General features: G+C 41.5%; 1 protein-coding gene across 1 annotated transcript; it reads right to left on the bottom strand.

Annotated features, from left to right (window-relative positions):
• Window positions 1-15,886: 15,886 nt before the first annotated feature.
• Window positions 15,887-17,591, bottom strand: LOC149222894 (uncharacterized). The gene is made up of 2 exons (XM_089387712.1): window positions 17,007-17,591; window positions 15,887-16,606 (listed from the first exon to the last, which is right to left on the bottom strand). The coding sequence occupies exons 1-2, from the start codon at window positions 17,589-17,591 to the stop codon at window positions 15,887-15,889; spliced, it is 1,305 nt and encodes a 434-aa protein (XP_089243838.1).
• Between the last annotated feature and the right edge of the window lie 1,640 nt (window positions 17,592-19,231).

The raw sequence follows: 19,231 nt of genomic DNA, 5'->3' as shown, positions 1-19,231 counted from the left end.
CAGATCACCATGGGGAACAAGGCAGAGTGTACTCCGGTAGGGAAGGGTACCATAGTTTTTCAAACAGAATTGGGAGAACGGTTCCATGCTACAAATATACTGCATGTACCAGGATTAAGGATGAACTTAATTTCAATGTCGCAACTTCAAGGAAAAGGCTATGACTTCTACTTCATTAAGGAGAAGGTATACACCAAACACCCTATCTGGAAAAGGAAAGTGTAGATTGGGATCAAAAGTAATAGGTTGTACAGATTACAACTAGAATCACCAATGGCACTAATAAGTAGTCATGGAGACAAGGATTTGAATGAACTATGGCACAGAAGAATGGGACATTTGCACCATGGGGCTTTGAGAATTCTCAGGAGCACTATAACAGGAGTTCTGAATCTTATTACTGAATGAGATGATGTGTTCAGAGGATGTGCTCTAGGAAAGTATGCCAAGGCAACATTTCCTAGGAGTAAACACAGGGCCAAGAGTGTACTAGGATTGATACACTCAGATATCTGTAGACCTATGTCCACCAAATCTCTTAGTGGTGCCGAGTATTTCCTTACCTTCATTGATGACCACTCAAGGAAAACTTGGATTTGTTTTCTAAAAACCAAGGACGAGGTTTTCGGTCGATTCAAAGAGTTCAAGGCTCTGGTGGAGAATCTGACTGGGAAGAAAATAAAGTTTTCACTCAGATAATGGAGGAGAGTATGTCGATAAGGACTTCATTGACTTTTGTGCTAAGGAGGGCATGAGAAGAGAGTGGACAACTCCGTACAATCTGGAGCAGAATGGAGTAGAAGAAAGGAAGAACATGACTATTGTAGAAGTAGCTAGGGCCATGATGTATGATCACGATATGCCAAAATTCGTGTGGCTAGAAGCATGCAACACAATATTCTATGTTCAGAACATGACTTCTCATCGAGCATTGGGAAAGATTACTCTAGAGAAAGTTTTCACAGGGAAGACACCTGAAGTCTGTCATTTCGGGATATTTGGAAGTTTAGCATATTGCCACATACCTGAGGAAAAGAGGAAAAAGCTGGATCAAACTATGGAAAAGGGATATCTAGTGGGATATAGCGAGAACAATAAGGCATACAGAATCTATCTTCCAGGGAGAAGGAAGGTAGTGGTTCGATGAGATGTAAAGTTCATGCAGGATAGGGCTTTCAGAAAATCTTGTGAGATGCCTTCCGAGGAGTAGTCAAAAGAAGAGTCGTTGGTTAAACCTATTCAACCAATGGAATTAAAGAATTATTCCTTGAATAAGGAAGATTCACAAGATGAGGAGGAGCTAATAGAGGCACTTGCTGGCAGAGGAAGAAATAGAAGGGAACTTTTTTAGATTCTTCGAGATGCAAAGGACTTCATCGGTGCGCCAAAAAACAATAAGAGGGAGCGAAAACAACCAAATAGATATTATGCATTAGTAATCAGGATGGGGAGCCTGCCAGTTTCCAAGAGGCAGCTCAACATCAGGTTTGGCTAGATGTGATGGTAGAGGAATACAACTCCATAATGGTGAGCGATGTCTGGAGGTCATGCCAAGGCCTCAAGACAGATCAGTATTAGGTTTGAGATGGATCTACAAGATCAAATACGCTACAGATGGTAGTGTTGAGAAATACAAGGCTAGGTTTGTGGCTAAGGGGTATGCTCAAAAGGAAAGAATTGACTATGAGGAGACCTTCGCCTCGGTAGCTAGGTATACATCTATTAGGACCATGATATCTCTTACAGCTCAGATGGGGTGGGAGATTCATCAGATGGATGTCAAAACGACTTTTCTAAATAGGGTAATAGAAGAAGAGGTATACATGAACAACCACAGGGCTTTGAGACACATGAGAAGAAGTCTCATGTATGCAGATTGAAGAAAGCCTTGTATGGGCTGAAACGGGCACCTAAAGCATGGTATGGTCAGATCGATGGCTACTTGTAGAAGATGAGATTTGTCAAGAGTGACACAGATCCAAATCTCTACTATCTGGTTATAGTGAATGAGCCGCTAATCTTAGTATTGTATGTGGATGATCTCTTTCTGACAGGATCATCCAGGCTCATTGGGGACTACAAGAAGAATCTAGCCACATCATTCGATATGAAGGATTTGGTACTAGTGCATTACTTACTAGTGTTGGAAGTTTGGCAACATAAGGGAGAGATCTTCCTTGGGCAAGGGAGGTATGCTACAAAAATATTGAAAAGATTCAGGATGTAGGATTGGAGACCCATGGCTACTCCAATGATCATCAACTGGAAGAAGATTGATGCATTAGAAGACAAGGATGTTGATCCCACCCTATACAGGCAGCTCATAGGGTCCCTAATGTATCTGGTCAATATGAGGCCAGACCTTTGCTATGTTGTCAACACCCTTAATCAGTTCATGGTGGAACTGAAGAGGGTGCATAGGGCAACAACCAAACACATTCTCAGGTATTTACAGGGAACAACCAATTATGGACTCTTGTACACCAGGGGTAAGGATATCAGATTGAGTAGATTTACTGATGCAGATTGGGAAGGAAGTTCAGTGGATCAGAAAAGTACCTTTGGGTACTGTTTCAACATTGGATCAAGAATGACTTCCTGGTGCAGTAGCAAACAGAAGTTCGTGGTTCTGAGCTCATCTGAGGTAGAATATATGGCAGCAAGCACAACTTTGTGTGAGGCCATATGGCTTAGAAAACTACTTGTGAACCTATTCAGAAGGAAAATGGAATCGACCAAGATCATGTGCGATAATCAAAGTTGCATAAATCTCTCTGAGAATCTAGTGTTTCATGATCGGTCAAAGCATATTGATATCCGATGTCACTTTATTAGAGACTATGTCCAACGAGGAGTGGTACAGTTGAGTTACACTCCTATAGGAGAACAGGTGGCGGACATCCTCACCAAGGCCATTGGAAGGACAAAGTTTGATTACTTTAGGGAAAATATGGAGATGATAAAGAACTCGTTTCAGTAGCATAAATGGGGATGATAGCAACACGGATGCAGAGGGAGTTGTAGTGCAGATGCAGTGTTGGGAGAAAAGGACCAATGGTAGCGCGGATGCAGAAGGAGTTTCCTTACAAACGCAGCAGTGGCAGTAGCAGAGCCATGGATAGCAGTATAAGATGAAGCAGTGTAGAGGATGTTGGGTAGGGAAGTTTAACATCATCATAGGGACTGATGCGGGAGGATGAGGATGATACTCAGTGAGGAGTATTACTAGAGCACGGTCCTCACTAAGAGGGAGTGTTGATTTTGGGTAGCATCGGATGTGCTCTAGCCACGAAAATTGGTGGAGAGGCTAAAGAACATGATATATTCATGACCCAAAAATGGTTTGGGAAAAATCTAACCAGTTTGGAAGATATTAAAATAATTAATATTTTTAATATAGTTCCTAAATCTAAACTTAGGGAAAATAAAATATTAATGTGAATTAATATAACACTGAGTTAGAATGGTCCAAAAGTCATGGATCAAGCCAGATCTAATATTAGCCATTGATTAGGGACTTAATATTGGCCATTTACGGACCGAAGAGAAAAGTATAAGAAGAGGCTTGAGGGTTAGTTGGAAACACACTAAGGGAGACTAGTCAATTCAATTTCTGGAGTGGGGTTAGCTGAGAAATTCAAACTAGTGGTCTGGAGAGTAGCAGGAGGCAGCAAGTATGGAGCAGAGAGTCAACATCAACAATAGAAGACTAGCACAGAGGCAGGAGAGGCAGACGCAGGGCCTTTCAGGTAGACGCTGAGGCAGCATGAGACTGCGTAGTCACTAGAGAGCCTACGTGGGTGACGCAGAGAGGCTCAGGGATGATGAAGACAATCAGGGGCTGACACAGAGTGTCTAGGAGCTATGCAGAGGTCAACCAGGCTGACGCTACGACTGGGAGAAGTGCTAGAGAAATTTTCTCTCTGTTGGGTAAGCCAGTTTGACACCCGGTTGTACTAAAGAATTGTTGAATAATAAAATCCTCCCTGGTTGCACCGGTTTTCCCACATTAGGTTTTTCCAGGGACTGTTGTCCAAAATATTTGTGTCAATGTGTTGATTCTTGTTCATGTGTTTGTTTCTATATTATGGTGTGATATCTACAACAGAATTTATTTTAATGTTTATTGAAGGAATTTCATAAATAACTTATTAAAAGTAAGTAGCTAAAGTAAATCAGATGTTGCAATGATAGAATTTTCACATCTAGTTCCTACTTTATATCTCAGAATTCTTTTTCCTGTACTCCAATGTGTGTCTTTTGGAGTCTCCATAAATATGGAAATCAAAGTCACTCCTTGCATAATATTTTGTATTGTAGATGTGAGATACATGAGGCTGCCAACCAATCTTTTGAATAGAGTTGGATTGATATTTGATCCTTCATCATCCTTGCTTAACTTTATACCTGTTGCAGTTGGTGTAGGGACAGGTTTTCAATTCTCCATCCTAAATCTTTTCAGCAAATATCTAGCATATTTGTTTTGGAAAATAAAAATTCCTTTTTCATATTGCTCAACTTCTATGCCAATAAAATATTTCATGAGACCAAGATATGTCATCTCAAATTCTTTCATCATGGCTGCTTTAAATTTATCTAACTAAAAATCACCTGTATAAATCATGTCATCAACATATAAGCAAACAATCAAAATTTGTCCATGCTCATTTACCTTTGTGTACAAGGTAGGCTCAATGTTGCTTTTGCAAAATCCATTCTTGATCACGTAGTTGTCAATTCTGCTATACCAAGCTCTAGGCGCTTTCTTGAGTCCATAGAGAACTTTCTTCAACTTGTAAATTTAACTTATTTACCTTAAAATTCATAACCTAGTGGTTGTTGCACATAAATTTCTTCTTGTAGAATTCCATTCAAGAAGGTTGATTTTACAACCATTTGATATTCTCTCCACTTGTTCTAAGATGCTATGGCTAGAACTGCTCTTATAGTATCCAATCTGGCTACTGGAGCAAACGTTTCTCCAAATTCTATTCCCGGTTACTGCGAGAATCATTTTGCTACAAGTTGTTCTTTAAATCTTTAAATTTCACCTTTCTCATTCAACTTTGTCTTGTACACCCATTTTACACAAATGAGGTTTTTTTCCTTTGTTAAATCAACCAAATCCCATGTATCATTCTTTTCAATATCTTCATCCATGGCTTGCACCCAATTTTCTTCTCTGCTTGCTTCTTCAAACGAAGAAGGTTGCAATGAAAAAAATGCAAAATTGGAACTAGCATCCAAATCATCATAAATATCTTTCATATTTCTCATCTTTCTCTTACCATTGCTTGATTCATCACTTGATTGATTATTGGGAGAATCTCGATCTGTTGATTTACTTGAAGATCCATGTTGCTCTAAAAATCTTGGGGTCCTTGTTGGTGTGTCTCTATTTGGTATCTTCACCTGTGATTCTTGTTGCTCCTTTTTAGCTACATCATCTTCTTCCATCAGTGGCACTTGTGCACCAACTACTTTGTCTACAGTCCCATTCCATGACTCTTGTTCTTTGAACACAACATCTCTACTAATAATGGTCTTCTTGGTGATAGGGTTATACAATTTGTAAGCTTTTTATTTCTCACTATAACTAGTAAATATGCATTTTTCACTTTGATCATTTCATTTGCCTCAGCTGTTTAGGCACGTGCAAAAGCTACACATCCAAATACTATGAGATGATATACACTAAAAGAAATACCTAACCATGTGTCTTGTGGTACACTATTCATCACACTCTTTGTAGGACATTTGTTTATCACATAAACAACACATGCAACTACTTTTGCCCAATACTCATTAGACAAGTTTCTTCCTTTCAACGTGCTTCTTTCCATGTTCATATTTGTCCTATTCTTTCTCTTTGCTACACCATTTTGCTACGGTGTGTACTTGGTTGTAAACTATCTTCTGAATCCATGTTGTTTGCAGTAATCATGGAATGCCTTTGAGTCATATTATCCACCATGATCTCACCTCAATACCTTGATCTTTCAATCACTTTGGTTCTCTGCTAAGGCTTTGAATTCTTTGAACTTTGCAAAAGTTTCGGACTTCTGCTTCAAGAATTAAACCCAAGTGTTTATGCTATAGTCATCAATGAAAGTGAGGAAGTAACAACTTCCACCAATAAATTGTGTCCTCATAGGTCCACACAACTCTGTTTGCACTAGCTCAAGAGGTTGCTTTGCTTTGTATTGAACTCCCTTTGGAAAAATTTCATGGTTTTGCTTTCCCAAGATGCAACACTGAAAAGTACTAGCATGTTCTTTAATGGGAGGAAAGCCTTTGACCATCTGTTTCTGCTGCAACAATCTTAAACCAGAAAAATGCAAGTGTCCAAACCGAAAGTGCCATAACCAATAATCATTAAAACATGCAGCTGTAAAAGAACTGATTTGATCACCGTAATTCATAATTAGAGGAAATATTTTGTTCCTCGTCATTTGCACCTTTGCTATCAACTTCTTGCTTGGGGGCTTGTCATATATAACACATTCTTGTCCTTAAAAGATAACTTTGTATCCTTTTTGTGTCAATTGACCAACACTTATCAAATTATGTTTGAGACCAGGGACATAATATACCTCTGAGATTGTCTTCGACTCCCCCTGCTTGATTAGAATTTTGACCATTCCTTTGCCATCTACATCCACAGTCTTGTCAGTTCCCAACTTTACCTTTGTCTTCACAGATTGATCCAAATTTGCAACCAAATTCTTGTTTCCTGTCATGTGGTTACTGCAACCACTATCTAATAGCCACACATTATCATAAGGTTCATGCATGGTATGACAAGCTAGGAACATGGAGTTAGTACTCTCTGTAGTGACATTAGCTTTTTGGTTCCCTTGATCAGCTATCCTCTTCCTGCAATCACAGGCATAGTGACCAAATTTATTATAATAATAACATCTCCCTTTGATTGGTCAACTCTTTGATTAATGTTGAAGCTTCCGCTGGTGATTCCACTTTCATGTTCATGCTCTTCTCGACCATCTCTCTGACCACCATGTCTTTCACCTCATCCTTCGCCTCTCGATCTACTTCTGCCTCGACCTCTGTCTCTTGAAATAGAAACCTGACTTTTGAAAGTGGTTTCTAAAGTGGAATCCTTATTTCTATCTATCCTTGCCTCATGTGATAGAAGTGATCCCATCAACTCATCAACTATCAGTGATGTCAAATCCTTGGCTTCTTCTATGGATGCTACCACAACATCAAATTTGGTAGACAAAGATTTGAGGACCTTCTCAATCACTGTTTGATCTTTAATTTCCTCACCATAAATTTTTATCTGATTTATGGAAATCATGATTGGATTTCATGAAAGAATCGATGTCCCTTGTCTCCTTCATCTGCAAACTTTCAAAATCTCTCCTAGTATTCTACAACTTAACAATATTGACTTTTTTGTACTTTATAGCTTGTCGCCAAGGTCTCCCATGCTGTCTTTGCTAAAGATGTGATCATAATCTTCTGGAACAAACTACTGCTGGATAAGTTGCAATACTTGTGCATTTTTCTTTTTGTCTTTCTTCCATAATTTCCTCTCTGCATTAGTGAGAGCTCGTTCTTCTGCTTCATCTTTATGTTCTGAAAATCCAAACAAACTATGTTTTTAAAAAAATCTCCTTTTAAAAAAATTTATAAAACCTCTTTTAAAATAATTTTATAATTTTTTTATAAAATATTCTCTATAAAAAAAAAAATCCCTATAGCCAAAACCCTTAATTATTTTTTATATAAAAAACACTTTTATAATAAATCACGTCCTTGCACAAACATTTTTATTATAAAAGGATTTTAACTAATACGTTACCATAAAACCCAAATCCTTTTAAATAAAAAACGTTTATGAAAACCCAAATCCCATTTAAAAAACTTTATGAAAACCCACGTGATTTGTTGCGCTGGTTAACTCGTTCAAGCAAAAGGACAACCCACAACCCACGTGAGCTCTTTTCAACTTTCAAACGTTGACTTCAGTCACAAAAACCCAGGCTGCACCACCGCACCTTTCGACACCATTGGGAAGCGTGTCATTTCCAAAAGTGACAGAATCGTTATGACAGAGGAAGAGGAAGGGCAATTCCTATTTCTTATCCTATAGGAATTTTAATGCGGCCTGACATGGGGCCGGTATAAGGCGATACAACACGCCGCTATTTTTTTTTTCTCTCTCATCACCTAGCGGCGTGTTGTATCGCCTTATACCGGCCCCATGTCAGGCCGCATTAAAATTCCTATAGGGTAAGAAATAGGAATTGCCAAGAGGAAGAGCAAGGGAGGAGTTGATATTTTTATTTTTATTTTTTATTATTCAACCATTTTGCTGCTCATTAACGATTTAACAGTTTTGCAAAGTGAAAAAATCACTTATTTTTTTAATTGATTTTTTTTTTTACTGGTTTTGTTGGTTTTATGGATCTTGTGATTCTTTTTCTGCAGTGATACCAATTCGTTGGAAAAGCATAGGAGCCAAAGCACAAATTTCACATAAAAGACACAAACTTAGACTCTTCTATTGATCACATAAAATCTTCATGATTACAATGAACCTGGTGACATATATTTATATGTTTCCAACTAGTGAATCCCCTAAAATAATATGACATGCAACCACACACTAAATTTTTCTACCACTTAATTGAACTTTACTCAATACTCAGTTTACTGACTCTCTAATTTTAGCACTACCATTTTAGTAACTACATAAAAGTTGGAAAGATGTTACTTCTCTACATGTATTTTTATCTCCCAAAAATTATGAAGGCTGATATTACTAAAATTTCACAATACTAAATTTAGCAACTACTTAAAGTTAGAAGCAAAGCACAAGTGTGAAGCCTTCATAACTTATGTGTTTACAAATAAATTATTCAAATATCTAGAACTTTTACATGCAAGTTTTTAAATCTAGGTGCAATACATTGTTAAAAAACAATATACACATATTAAAAAATATGCAATAAGAAATTTGAATTGAAATTAAAAATTTGTAAACTAGTACAATCACATCAAAAATATTAATGTGGTTGATATCGTTGAAGGCTTTATAAATATAACAAAAAAAACACTATTGCAACACGAAGAATGCCTTACCAATGCACAAATTTACCTGATTAACCATGTATAAAAAGGTTATGGGTTAACTTTAATTTGAAAAAAAAAGGAATTACACATCTTATTGTAAAATATACCATTTTGCTAAATAAAATTTTCTTATAGATAAATGAATGTTATAAATAATAATGAGGAACTTATTATGCGGGTTCCGATAGGTATGATCCATCTAGGTTCAATAACTCGAATTTTGCTTTATTCAAATATCTGATTTCATGCAGTGAAGGTGCGAAGCCGCTTGTCCCTCCGGGGGGCAAGGTGATTCCATCCATCCAATCAGGCAGGTGGCAGCATAGCTTCTAGCTTTTGGGCTGGTAGGTACGGCTCTTGCAGGAATAGCTGGAATGGGGTGGTCGGATTCGATGGCTGGTGCGGTTGGGTTGTTAGGCAGGGTAGATTGCATATCAGGGAAAGGGGAAATTCATTTTACTTATTGGGTGGGGTGATAAATCCCTAAGCATATGAATAGTGAGTGACTCTGTCCCTTATGGTCGAGCCCCTATCGGTCCTCTCCTTAATAGTTGAGCCTGCTTACACATCCTCTCCCTCTCCCTTATGGTCGAGCACCTAAAGGTCCTATGGTCGAGCGCCTCCGGACCTTATGGTCGAGCACCTAAAGGTTCAATTTACTTATTGGGTGGGGGGGCGTTGGTCCCTAGTAGTCCGTCCTATCTATCTACCTCTCCAAACACAATATCTTGAGTACCAATTATGGTGACCACATCTGCTGGCATGTGATGTTTGGACATAGAATCGAGTCCTTGTAAATGGGCAGAGCCAGGTGCTCTTATTCTACGACGATAGGGACGATTGCTTCCATTACTGACCAGAAACACACCAAATTCTCCTTTAGGTGCTTCAACTGCGGTATGGGTAGAAGAAGCTGGTACGGAAAAACCTTCTGTATGGGGTTCAAAATGGTGAATTGAGGTAGAGTAGACTGATGATCCCGTAGTCATTCAGGCAGGCCGTTCTTTGGACAAGCTTGCTCCTGCTGCCCCTTCCTAAGTGACATGGTCTAGGGCTCTAGGTCTATTCCTAGCGGGTGGGAAGGTTCCACCGATACAATACTAGAAGGTTGTGGTTATTCTAACTGATTGTTCCTAGGGTGAAAGGGTAAGAGGAAGGTAGGTCTGATCCCATTCTGCTTCTGCATCTAAGTCCTTCTAGTGGTACCTCCTAAGGGCATCATTCATCAAGCTCGATAGGGCTTAGCTAGCTCGTCCAGTGGTGGATAGGTCGGTAAGTGATGACTGACCCTGCTCTGCTGATCCCGTAATCAAATCTGATCTAATAAGTTATGGCATAATAACTAGGCCCGACTCATTAAGCAATTCATTAAGTGGTTGGAGGAACTTACTAGAATTGGAATAATCTCAAATTCGTAGGAAATTAGTTAGCGGGTAGCCACTTGGCACAAATTTAATTTTTTAGATTTATTAAAAGTAATGGACCATTTTGTCAAATTAAATTTATTAAAAGTCATTGCAATCTAACAAACTCTGTAACATACTACAACCTTTGATAAGCATTAAGACTAAGCATATGTTGAGCATATTCCCTTTAGAATCAATTTAGGTCCTCAACTAAAAAAAATCAATAGATCCTTATCCACCTTAAGTTGAAATAAAAACCCTTCACCAATTAATCAAATAAATTTAGAAAATTATAAATTAAATAATAAAATTATTATAATAATAAATATAGTATTACAATTATAAATTTTAAAATAAAAAGCATATTAATTTTTAATATTAAAAAATTTAAAATATTTATTTATAATTTTCAAGTCAAATTATATATATATATATATATTAATAATTATTTTTTAGTTTAAGAGACAGGGACTAAATAACGATGCTACATATTATTATTATTATTATTAAAGTTCATTATGAATAATATTAATAATAACAATAGTATTATAATAATTATCAATTATTTTTTTTTCTCTGTAAAAGCTATCTAAGTAATATATTATATGTACAAAAAGATTACAAACATCATGACATTCCTTCCAGAGCCAAAAGAATAGCCCTGGGCCTGCAGACTGTAAACCTTATAGCTCCCTCGCAGGGGCAGCTTCTTCCAAAACCAAACTGAGATGTCCAAGAAAACAAAAAACCCACACAGGGGCGACAAAGAGCTAAACTTTCATGACAGTGAACTAGACATATGAATGCCCACGCAGGGGCTATCAGCAGAAATATTCTGACTTGTATAACTGACAGGTGTCAACGTGACTGAGTTACAGATGTCAGCTATGCAATTCAAATTACCAGTGATGAGGCAAAACCAAAGACATGACCACAAACTCAGAGTTAAGCAGGACCAAGAGACAGGAGGCGAATGCCAAAAGACCGAAACAGAGGAAGCATTAACCAGAGGATCAAAAGACAAAATCCAGACGTTACCCGCCATGGCTTCAACGAGCTGAAGATTGCTGGATGGAGGCGAAGTGTGCATCTGCCGCTTCAGCCAGGCTCGGATCCTCCACGACATAAGCCCACCCGTCGCCTTCCTCGCGCCCTTCCCACATTTTCCGCCAAGTGTCTTCGTCAACATCTGGAGGAGGTGGCCCCACCGGAGGGAAGCGGTCTTGCCGACTCGTCTCCTCCAAGCTTCCAACAACAGACGTTGGTTGCGCTTCAGCAGCATTCTTTTCCACGGACGATTGTTCCTTTCCAAGACTGATCTCCCTGCCCATGTCTTCCAGTAGTTTTTCCTGCGGGTTCTGGAGATGCTCCTCATCTGGAAGTTTTGTGAACATGATGGAGATATGGGCGTTAACGCCTTCATGATCCTCTGTTCTCGGCAAGGTGAAAACCACAGAACCAAAAGCTGGGAGCTCCGTCTTCCCTTCACAAGATCCCCCAACCTCCACATATTGTCGAATGGGAAGCGGGGTTGCTCTAGCTCTCCGGTGGCAGTAGCAGCAGCAACAATGATGGTGCTCATTTGCTGCAGGTGGTCTTGAGGATGATCCTCTGGATGGACCTCGTCTACATGGCTGCCGTTCGCGAAGTTTTGCCATTGTAGGTCTAAAGCTGCCTCTGTGTCTTCGATGTTGAATCTGGAATTGGTAGCCGCAACAGTTTCCTCCCAATTCACTCTCAAATGCCCGGCTTTCCCCTTGTCTTCCTTCGCTCGTTGGCCAACAATTCCGCTGCCAGACTCGATGCTGCAAGGCACCAAATTGCTCTCTCTTCCCCACCCAGCAATCAGAATGGCCGCAAGGACAATTCTCCAGGCTGCAGGGGAATGAACCCGAACTTGGCCGGAGCTTGCTATGCTTCCACGACCGCCAACTTTCCTCAGGCCAGAATGCCTTGATCGAGCCATGAAACTTGTAATATTCTCCCCTAAATTCTCGTTGCAGGTGCACAATAAATCTGCCCTGCTCCTCCATCTACCCCGTCTCTTCTGCATTGAATGCCTTCTCCACTTGGGGTGGCTTAATGGCCATATGACGGCCTTCATTGGGGAGCTTATGGGTTTACACGGGGCAGCCCATGCACTGCATGTGGCATGCCTGTACGTCTGGCTTCGACACCCACATCCGGGGAATAATTATCAATTATTAATAATATTAATAATAATCATTTATTAACAATATTAATAATAATCATTTATCAGTTTTTCTAGAAAGAATATTACTAGCACAACAACGTTAATAAATGTGGTTGATAAACGTCGATGAGCGTATATCAACCACATTTATAAATACACATCAATATACAATATTGTCCATATATTGTATATGAACTTCCATATACAATATTGTCTATTTATATATATGAAATGTACATTATTGTGCATATTAGTATATTAATGTAAATTATTATATTAATGTATTGAAATGTACTTAATGTGCATATTAATGTACTTAAGTACATATAGAATATTGTTTTTTTTTTTGCTAAGTAAATCTAATCTATTATTCACAGTAAAAGAGTACAATTACAACAAGCTGAGCATGGTGAACCAACTAGCCTGAGAGTAAGGCCATTTGAGCCAGACATTGTCCAAAACTGAGAAATTGGACGAAATTTCCCACGCAGGGGATCCAGAAGAGCACAAACAACATACACAACAGCAACAACAGACAAACACAATTGAAACTGGAAATTGATCTCGACACAGTAACAGAGACAAAATTTGACACATTGAGCCAAAAAACCTTTATAACTGGGCCGCAAAAACCGGTTGAGCAGCTACACCGCTGGATTACTCGTCAGGTGATTCCTCCACGATCCTGCACCAACCCCCTGCATTCAGGTCCTGGGCTTGGGCCGCTGCATTATCATTCAATTCTGGAGGAGCAGGAGCCATAGGATTAGCATTGACAGCGCTGGCCGGCGGAACCATCCCGAGCTGCATACCAACAGTTGGCTTTGGAGTATTGGGATCACCCACATCCTGTTCATCCTCAGTGAGTGGCATTGGGGCACTGGTATCGCCCTCATCTTGGGCTTCCTCTAGAAAGAGGACAGAGACATGAGCCGTGATCCGAGGGCGATTGAGGGAGCAATTAAACGTGAAAATAGCAGAACCAAAGGAGGGCGAATTCGAAGAACCAGGGGAGCTTGGGTCGAGGAATTGACTGGGCCTCAGAATGCCCTCATTTCCACAGCGAGGACGAGGATCCTGATTAATGGCGTCAGACCCCGAGGATGGGCGAGAAGGGTTGCCCCGTCCTGAGCCTCTACGACTGAGCATTCTCTGGCGAGGCCTCGGCATTGCAGAGGGAATACCACGAACAGTGGAGGGAATGCCACGAGCAGCAGAGGGAATGCCACGAACTACAGAGGGAATACCACTAACAGCAGAGGGAGTGCCACGAACAGCAGAAGGAATACCACTACCAGCAGAGGGAATGCTACAAACAGCAGAGGGATTACCACACTCAGATAGCGTTTGTGAGCCTACCACCTGAGGTGCGGGCCGCTTAAAAGAACCAGAGCTTGACCCCCACGAAACCCAAGCGCCTGCAGAACCCGTAACCATCCAAAACAGCATGAAGCACAACAGCATATAGCCATGGCTGAGGCCGGCTATTAAACAATTCCCACCTCCTCGATCCTCTCCCGCCATAACAATGGCATTCATGGGAGCCGAAGACTGATATCCAACTGCGCATGCGAATCGGGACGGCATATTAATGCCAGTCTCAAACATTCCTTTGCCATTTATGACATCCACCTGCAAGCTCTTCGCCTCCCACATGGCCTCATGTCCGGTGAACCTGGCTGGCAGGTGGCTTCGCCGCTTCGCCCACCCCAGTCCCATCACACTAATTGCTGCTCTAATCACCCGCATCCGGGGGTGCAGCCTCTGTTTGAACCAGCTGATTGCATTCCTGTTTTTGATCATGATTCGGTATTATGTCCAGAGTTCCTGTGAGTAAGGTGTGATTACTTTCTACCCCCACATTGGCTAGGAGGTCGGCAACCTTGTTGCCCTCCCTCTTAACGTGACTGAAGATTATTGCTCTGTTGTTGAGAAGCTCATGTTCTATGGCTTCCAGTCTGGCCTCCAGTCTCCAACTCATAGCTATTTTCCTGGCATGGGATCCATTGAGGAGTAGCTTAGCCATGTTGATAAGGAGCATAGAGTCGCCCTCGACCTCCAGGGGATGGTATTTGTGTTTCCATGCTATGAGGAGACCTTGCCATAAACCTTCCAGTTCCGCCGAGTTATTGGTATCCCAACCAATATTTCCAAAGTAAATCAGAAGTGGCATTCCTGTATGATTTCTGAAAATTCCACCATAGCCTGCTCTTCCCGGGTTGCCCTTTGAGGCTCCGTCAAAGTTGAGCTTGAAAGTGTGCTCTGGAGGAGCTGTCCAGGAGTCTCTTTTTGTATTGATGTTTCTTATAGGGGCATTGTTGAGAGTTTCCTGAGGGAGTTGCATGTTCCAGTTTGCCCATATGGCTTTCTCACTGTCGATAGTGGGAAGGTCCTCCCGAGTCCAAGCGCGAAGCAGCAGGGTTTCTTTGAGATTTATACAGAATTTGCTCCAAATGACCTCTAAGGGAGAGCTTTGATCTTTGAATATGCGCTTGTTCCTTTCTTTCCAGATACCCCAGATGAGTAGTCCTGGGATTATCTTCCATATATGGTTAAGGATTTCACTCTTATAGGGTTTCTTTTGCCATTGACGCAGGGTATTTGTGATGTCCTCTGCCACTCTGCATCGTCTTTGACATCTGAAGCTCACTTTCTCCCATAAGTGATTAGCCAAAGTGCAAGAGTCCAGCAAGTGCTGAAGGGTTTCCTCCTGGGCTTTGCAGTTGACACATATTGAGGGGCCATGGTAGTTTCTTCGCCTTAACCTATCCCAGGTGAGGATTTTCTGATGTCCGACTAGCCAAAGGAAGAGAGATACTTTAGGCTAGATACCCGAATCCAAAATTTTCCCCCATATGAGATCGGGGGGAGAGGGGCCGAAACTTATTAATTTGTAAGCTTCTGAAGTAGTGAAGGTTCCTTTAGGCCTGTAACCCCATCTTAGGATATCCTTGCCTTCCGAGTGTCTTATGCGTCGATTTTGGAGCTCCCTTTCCATAACCTCCATGAATGGGCGATCCACATTCCTGATTAGCTCATCACCTTGCTTCCATTGCCTGTATCCCTGCGCAGTCTCCTGTGTCCAGTGCTGCCAAATCGTTTGCTGTTGCTGATCCTCCCCAACATAGTTTGGGAGCGGGTGGAGAATGCTACTGAGTTTTGGTAATTGGTTCCAGGCATCTGTCTAGAATCGGGTTGTTTCACCATTTCTTACTTCCCAAAAACTATGTTGTTGAATCAACAAGTAATGTTGCTTGGCCGCATTCCAAATGAGGGAACCCTTTGCATTGGGTGTAAGTCTTATAAGCTCCTCCTGAGGTCTATGATTGGCGTATTTGGCTGTCCATATGGCTGCCCATGGCTTGTCAGGGGATGAGAGCCACTGCCACCAGATTTTGGCGCACATTATCGCATTGCTTTGAAAGGGATCCCTCAGTCCTATGCCTCCCTTTTCTTTCGGCAAACAAACAGTAGTCCATTTAACCAGGGCCCATTTGCAGTTGGTTGTTGAGTTCCCCCATAAGAAGTTACGTTGAAGCTCCCTTATTCTTTTGATAACCCATTTGGGCGCTGCAAGGATAGAAAACAAGTAAAGCGGCATTGCCTGAAGCACAACCTTTATGAGCACCATGCGACTTGCTATGTTTAGAGTTCGGTGCGTCCAAAGGTTGAGACGAGATTCCAACTTCTCAATTAAGATGCGCCAGGAAGAGTGCTTGATGGCCGAGTCAATGAGGGGGGCTCCGAGATATTTAGAAGGGAGTGAATCAATGGGGAAGCCCAAAATGCGAGCTATTGCTCGCTGCACCACAGGGGAGGTGTGAAAGAAAAAGATCTGAGACACCAGTGCCCAAAGCCTCAGAGAAGTTGTTGAGCAGAGATTTGAAGAGGGAGGCTTCTTGTACTGAGGGGTAGTCAAACAACATGTTATCATCAACAAACTGTTGATGAGTTATGGATGGGGAACTGTGGATGGAGAGACCTTTGAGCTGCTGAGAGATGAGGGCATGTTTGATGTGTCTTCCCAAACCTTCAGCCATTAACACAAAAAGGAAGGGGGAGAGAGGGTCGCCCTGCCGAATTCCTCTGGAAGGACTGAAGGTTCGAGAGGGGATGCCATTCACAAGAATGGAGAAGAAGGATGAGGAGATAAGACTCATAATCCAACGCACCCACATGGGTGAGAACCCGAAAGCATTTAACATTTTTTGCATGTATGTCCAACTTAGTTTATCAAATGCTTTTGAGAGATCGAGCTTCAGTATCATACCTGCCTGTTTGTAGTGCTTGAGGGAGTGAATTACTTCATGCGTGAGGATTATGCCATCAAGGATCTGCCGCCCTTCCACATAGCCGGATTGTTCAGGCGAGATAAGCAGAGGCAGAAGAGGCTTTAACCTGTTGGCAATGACTTTGGAGATCACTTTGTAGATGACGTTGCATAAAGCTATAGGGCGGAATTTGTCCGGTGTATTGGAATTCTCTTCCTTTGGTATGAGCGCGATAAAGGTCGAGTTGAGGGAGGGTAAAAGCCAGTGAAGAGCTCTGGATTCCTCCACTACTTGCCACACCTCGTCTTTTATCAGCTCCCAGAATTTATGATAGAAGGTAGTTGAGAAACCATCCGGGCCCGGGGCTTTGCCCTCCTTGAGCTGGTGCATGGCCACGTCCACTTCCTGAGGGAGAATAGGGCGGAGGAGGAGCTCATTGTGTTCCTCAGTGATAATTTTTGGAACTTGTTGGATGATTTTTTCTATGGCTGGATTTCTGTCTGCCAGGGGCTCACTATGCACTTGTTTGAAGTGTCTGAGAAATTCCTCCTCGATTTCTTCATGCTTTTCCACCCTCGCCCCTCCCTGCTTCTGTATGAAGGAGATATTGTTATGCATTCTTCTTTGGACAATGGTTCGATGGAAAAATTTGGTGTTCCTTTCCCCTTCTTTTAACCATCTTATCCTGGATTTTTGCCTCCATAGAATTTCCTCCTGCTTTCTCCTCTCCTCCAGTTGAGTATTTATGCGCTGCTCCTGTTCTAAGGTCCAATCAGTGTGTCCCTTGGTGATGATTTGTTGCTGGAGATCGGCCATTTCCTTGTTTAGATTTTGTTGCGCATTGAATATATTTCCAAATGTCTCTCGATTCCATCTCTTAATTTGGGATTTTAGATACTTGAGTTTCTGTTGGAACTGAAACATTTTGGATCCTTCAGGCGGACAGAAGGTGCTCCAAACTGTTTTGACGAAGTCCTTGAATGCAGGATGAGTAAGCCAGACCTCTTCGAAGTGAAAGGGTCGCTTGATTGTGTTGCCTGGCCTTTGCCATTGGAGAGAGATGGGCCAGTGGTCAGAGCCTGAGTAAGGGAGAATGGCTGCCGCTATATCCCCTCACAAATGCACCGAATTATCTGTAATGAGAAATCTATCTAGCTCTGAGGCAATTTGATACTTCCCGGCTCTGCGATTGCTCCATGTATGTGTGCCATTACAAAATTGTAGGTCGATGAGAGAATTGTTTTGGATGAAGTCTTTGAAGTGGACATTTTCCTGATCCATCCTGATTCTCCCACATTTTTTTTCCTCCAGCTTGGTGATCATGTTGAAGTCCCCTCCAATGATCCACAGTGGATGCTTTCTATTTAAGCTCAGAGCTTTTATTATGTTGAGTAAAGCTATTTTATTTCCTTCTTCCTGAGGGAAGTAGACATTAGTGAGGTTGCCATGAATATTGGTTCCTGTAATGTGAAAGGTGGCCTGGATAATATGGTGGGAGGCATGAAAATCTTGGAGAGTGAGCATTTGCGGGTTCCACACTATTGCTAACCCGCTCGTTGCTCCTTCTGCATCCACTGGTACTGATCGACATCCTGGCCATGCTTTGGAAAGGATGCTTCCTAGCGTGTTGTTATTGCATTTTGTTTCTTGAAGAAAACACATTTGCGGTTTCTCGATCTTTATCATATTTTTTAGAGTTCTGAGTTTCCCTGGGCTGTTGAGCCCTCTTAAATTCCATGAAGTGAGCTTCATGATTCACTATTGATAGAGGGCTTGTAGTACTTCGTCAGTTTTTCATACCTGCCTGAGTCTACTAGGATTTTCCCTACTTCAATTGTTCGCTGGAGATCCGTTCTTCGCCCTCTCTTTTTGAAGTCTCTTGGGGGGAGGCTGCCATCCCAGTAACTGCTTGGTTGGATGCCTAGCTGTTTCTGCTGATAAGCCTTCGAGAGGACTATTTCCAACTTGTTGAGTTGCATCTCTGGGATCTGATCATAGTCCTTCTTTTTACATGCTAGCTCAAGCTCATGAATGTCCAGGCCTTCCATGTCGAAATTTTCTGGATCTTCATCCATCTGCTGCGTTTGACTATTTTCGCCTGTGGCTGCTTCTGAGATTAGGGGATGATTAGGAGAACCATCTACATCCATTTCATTTACTTTTCCTGCACTGTCTTTTTGATTTTCCTTGGGGGTGGCATTTTTATCCTTTGAGAGGAGAGAAGCAGGGGTGGAGCTGGAGGGGTTGGTAAAATCGGA

This window comes from Pinus tabuliformis, chromosome Q (genome assembly GCF_031772625.1).
Source record: "Pinus tabuliformis cultivar Carrire ecotype Pingquan chromosome Q, CPIR1, whole genome shotgun sequence".
Taxonomy (NCBI): domain Eukaryota; kingdom Viridiplantae; phylum Streptophyta; class Pinopsida; order Pinales; family Pinaceae; genus Pinus; species Pinus tabuliformis.
The sequence above is the reverse complement of the archived record's forward strand: the minus strand, read 5'-3'. Positions and strand labels throughout refer to the sequence as shown.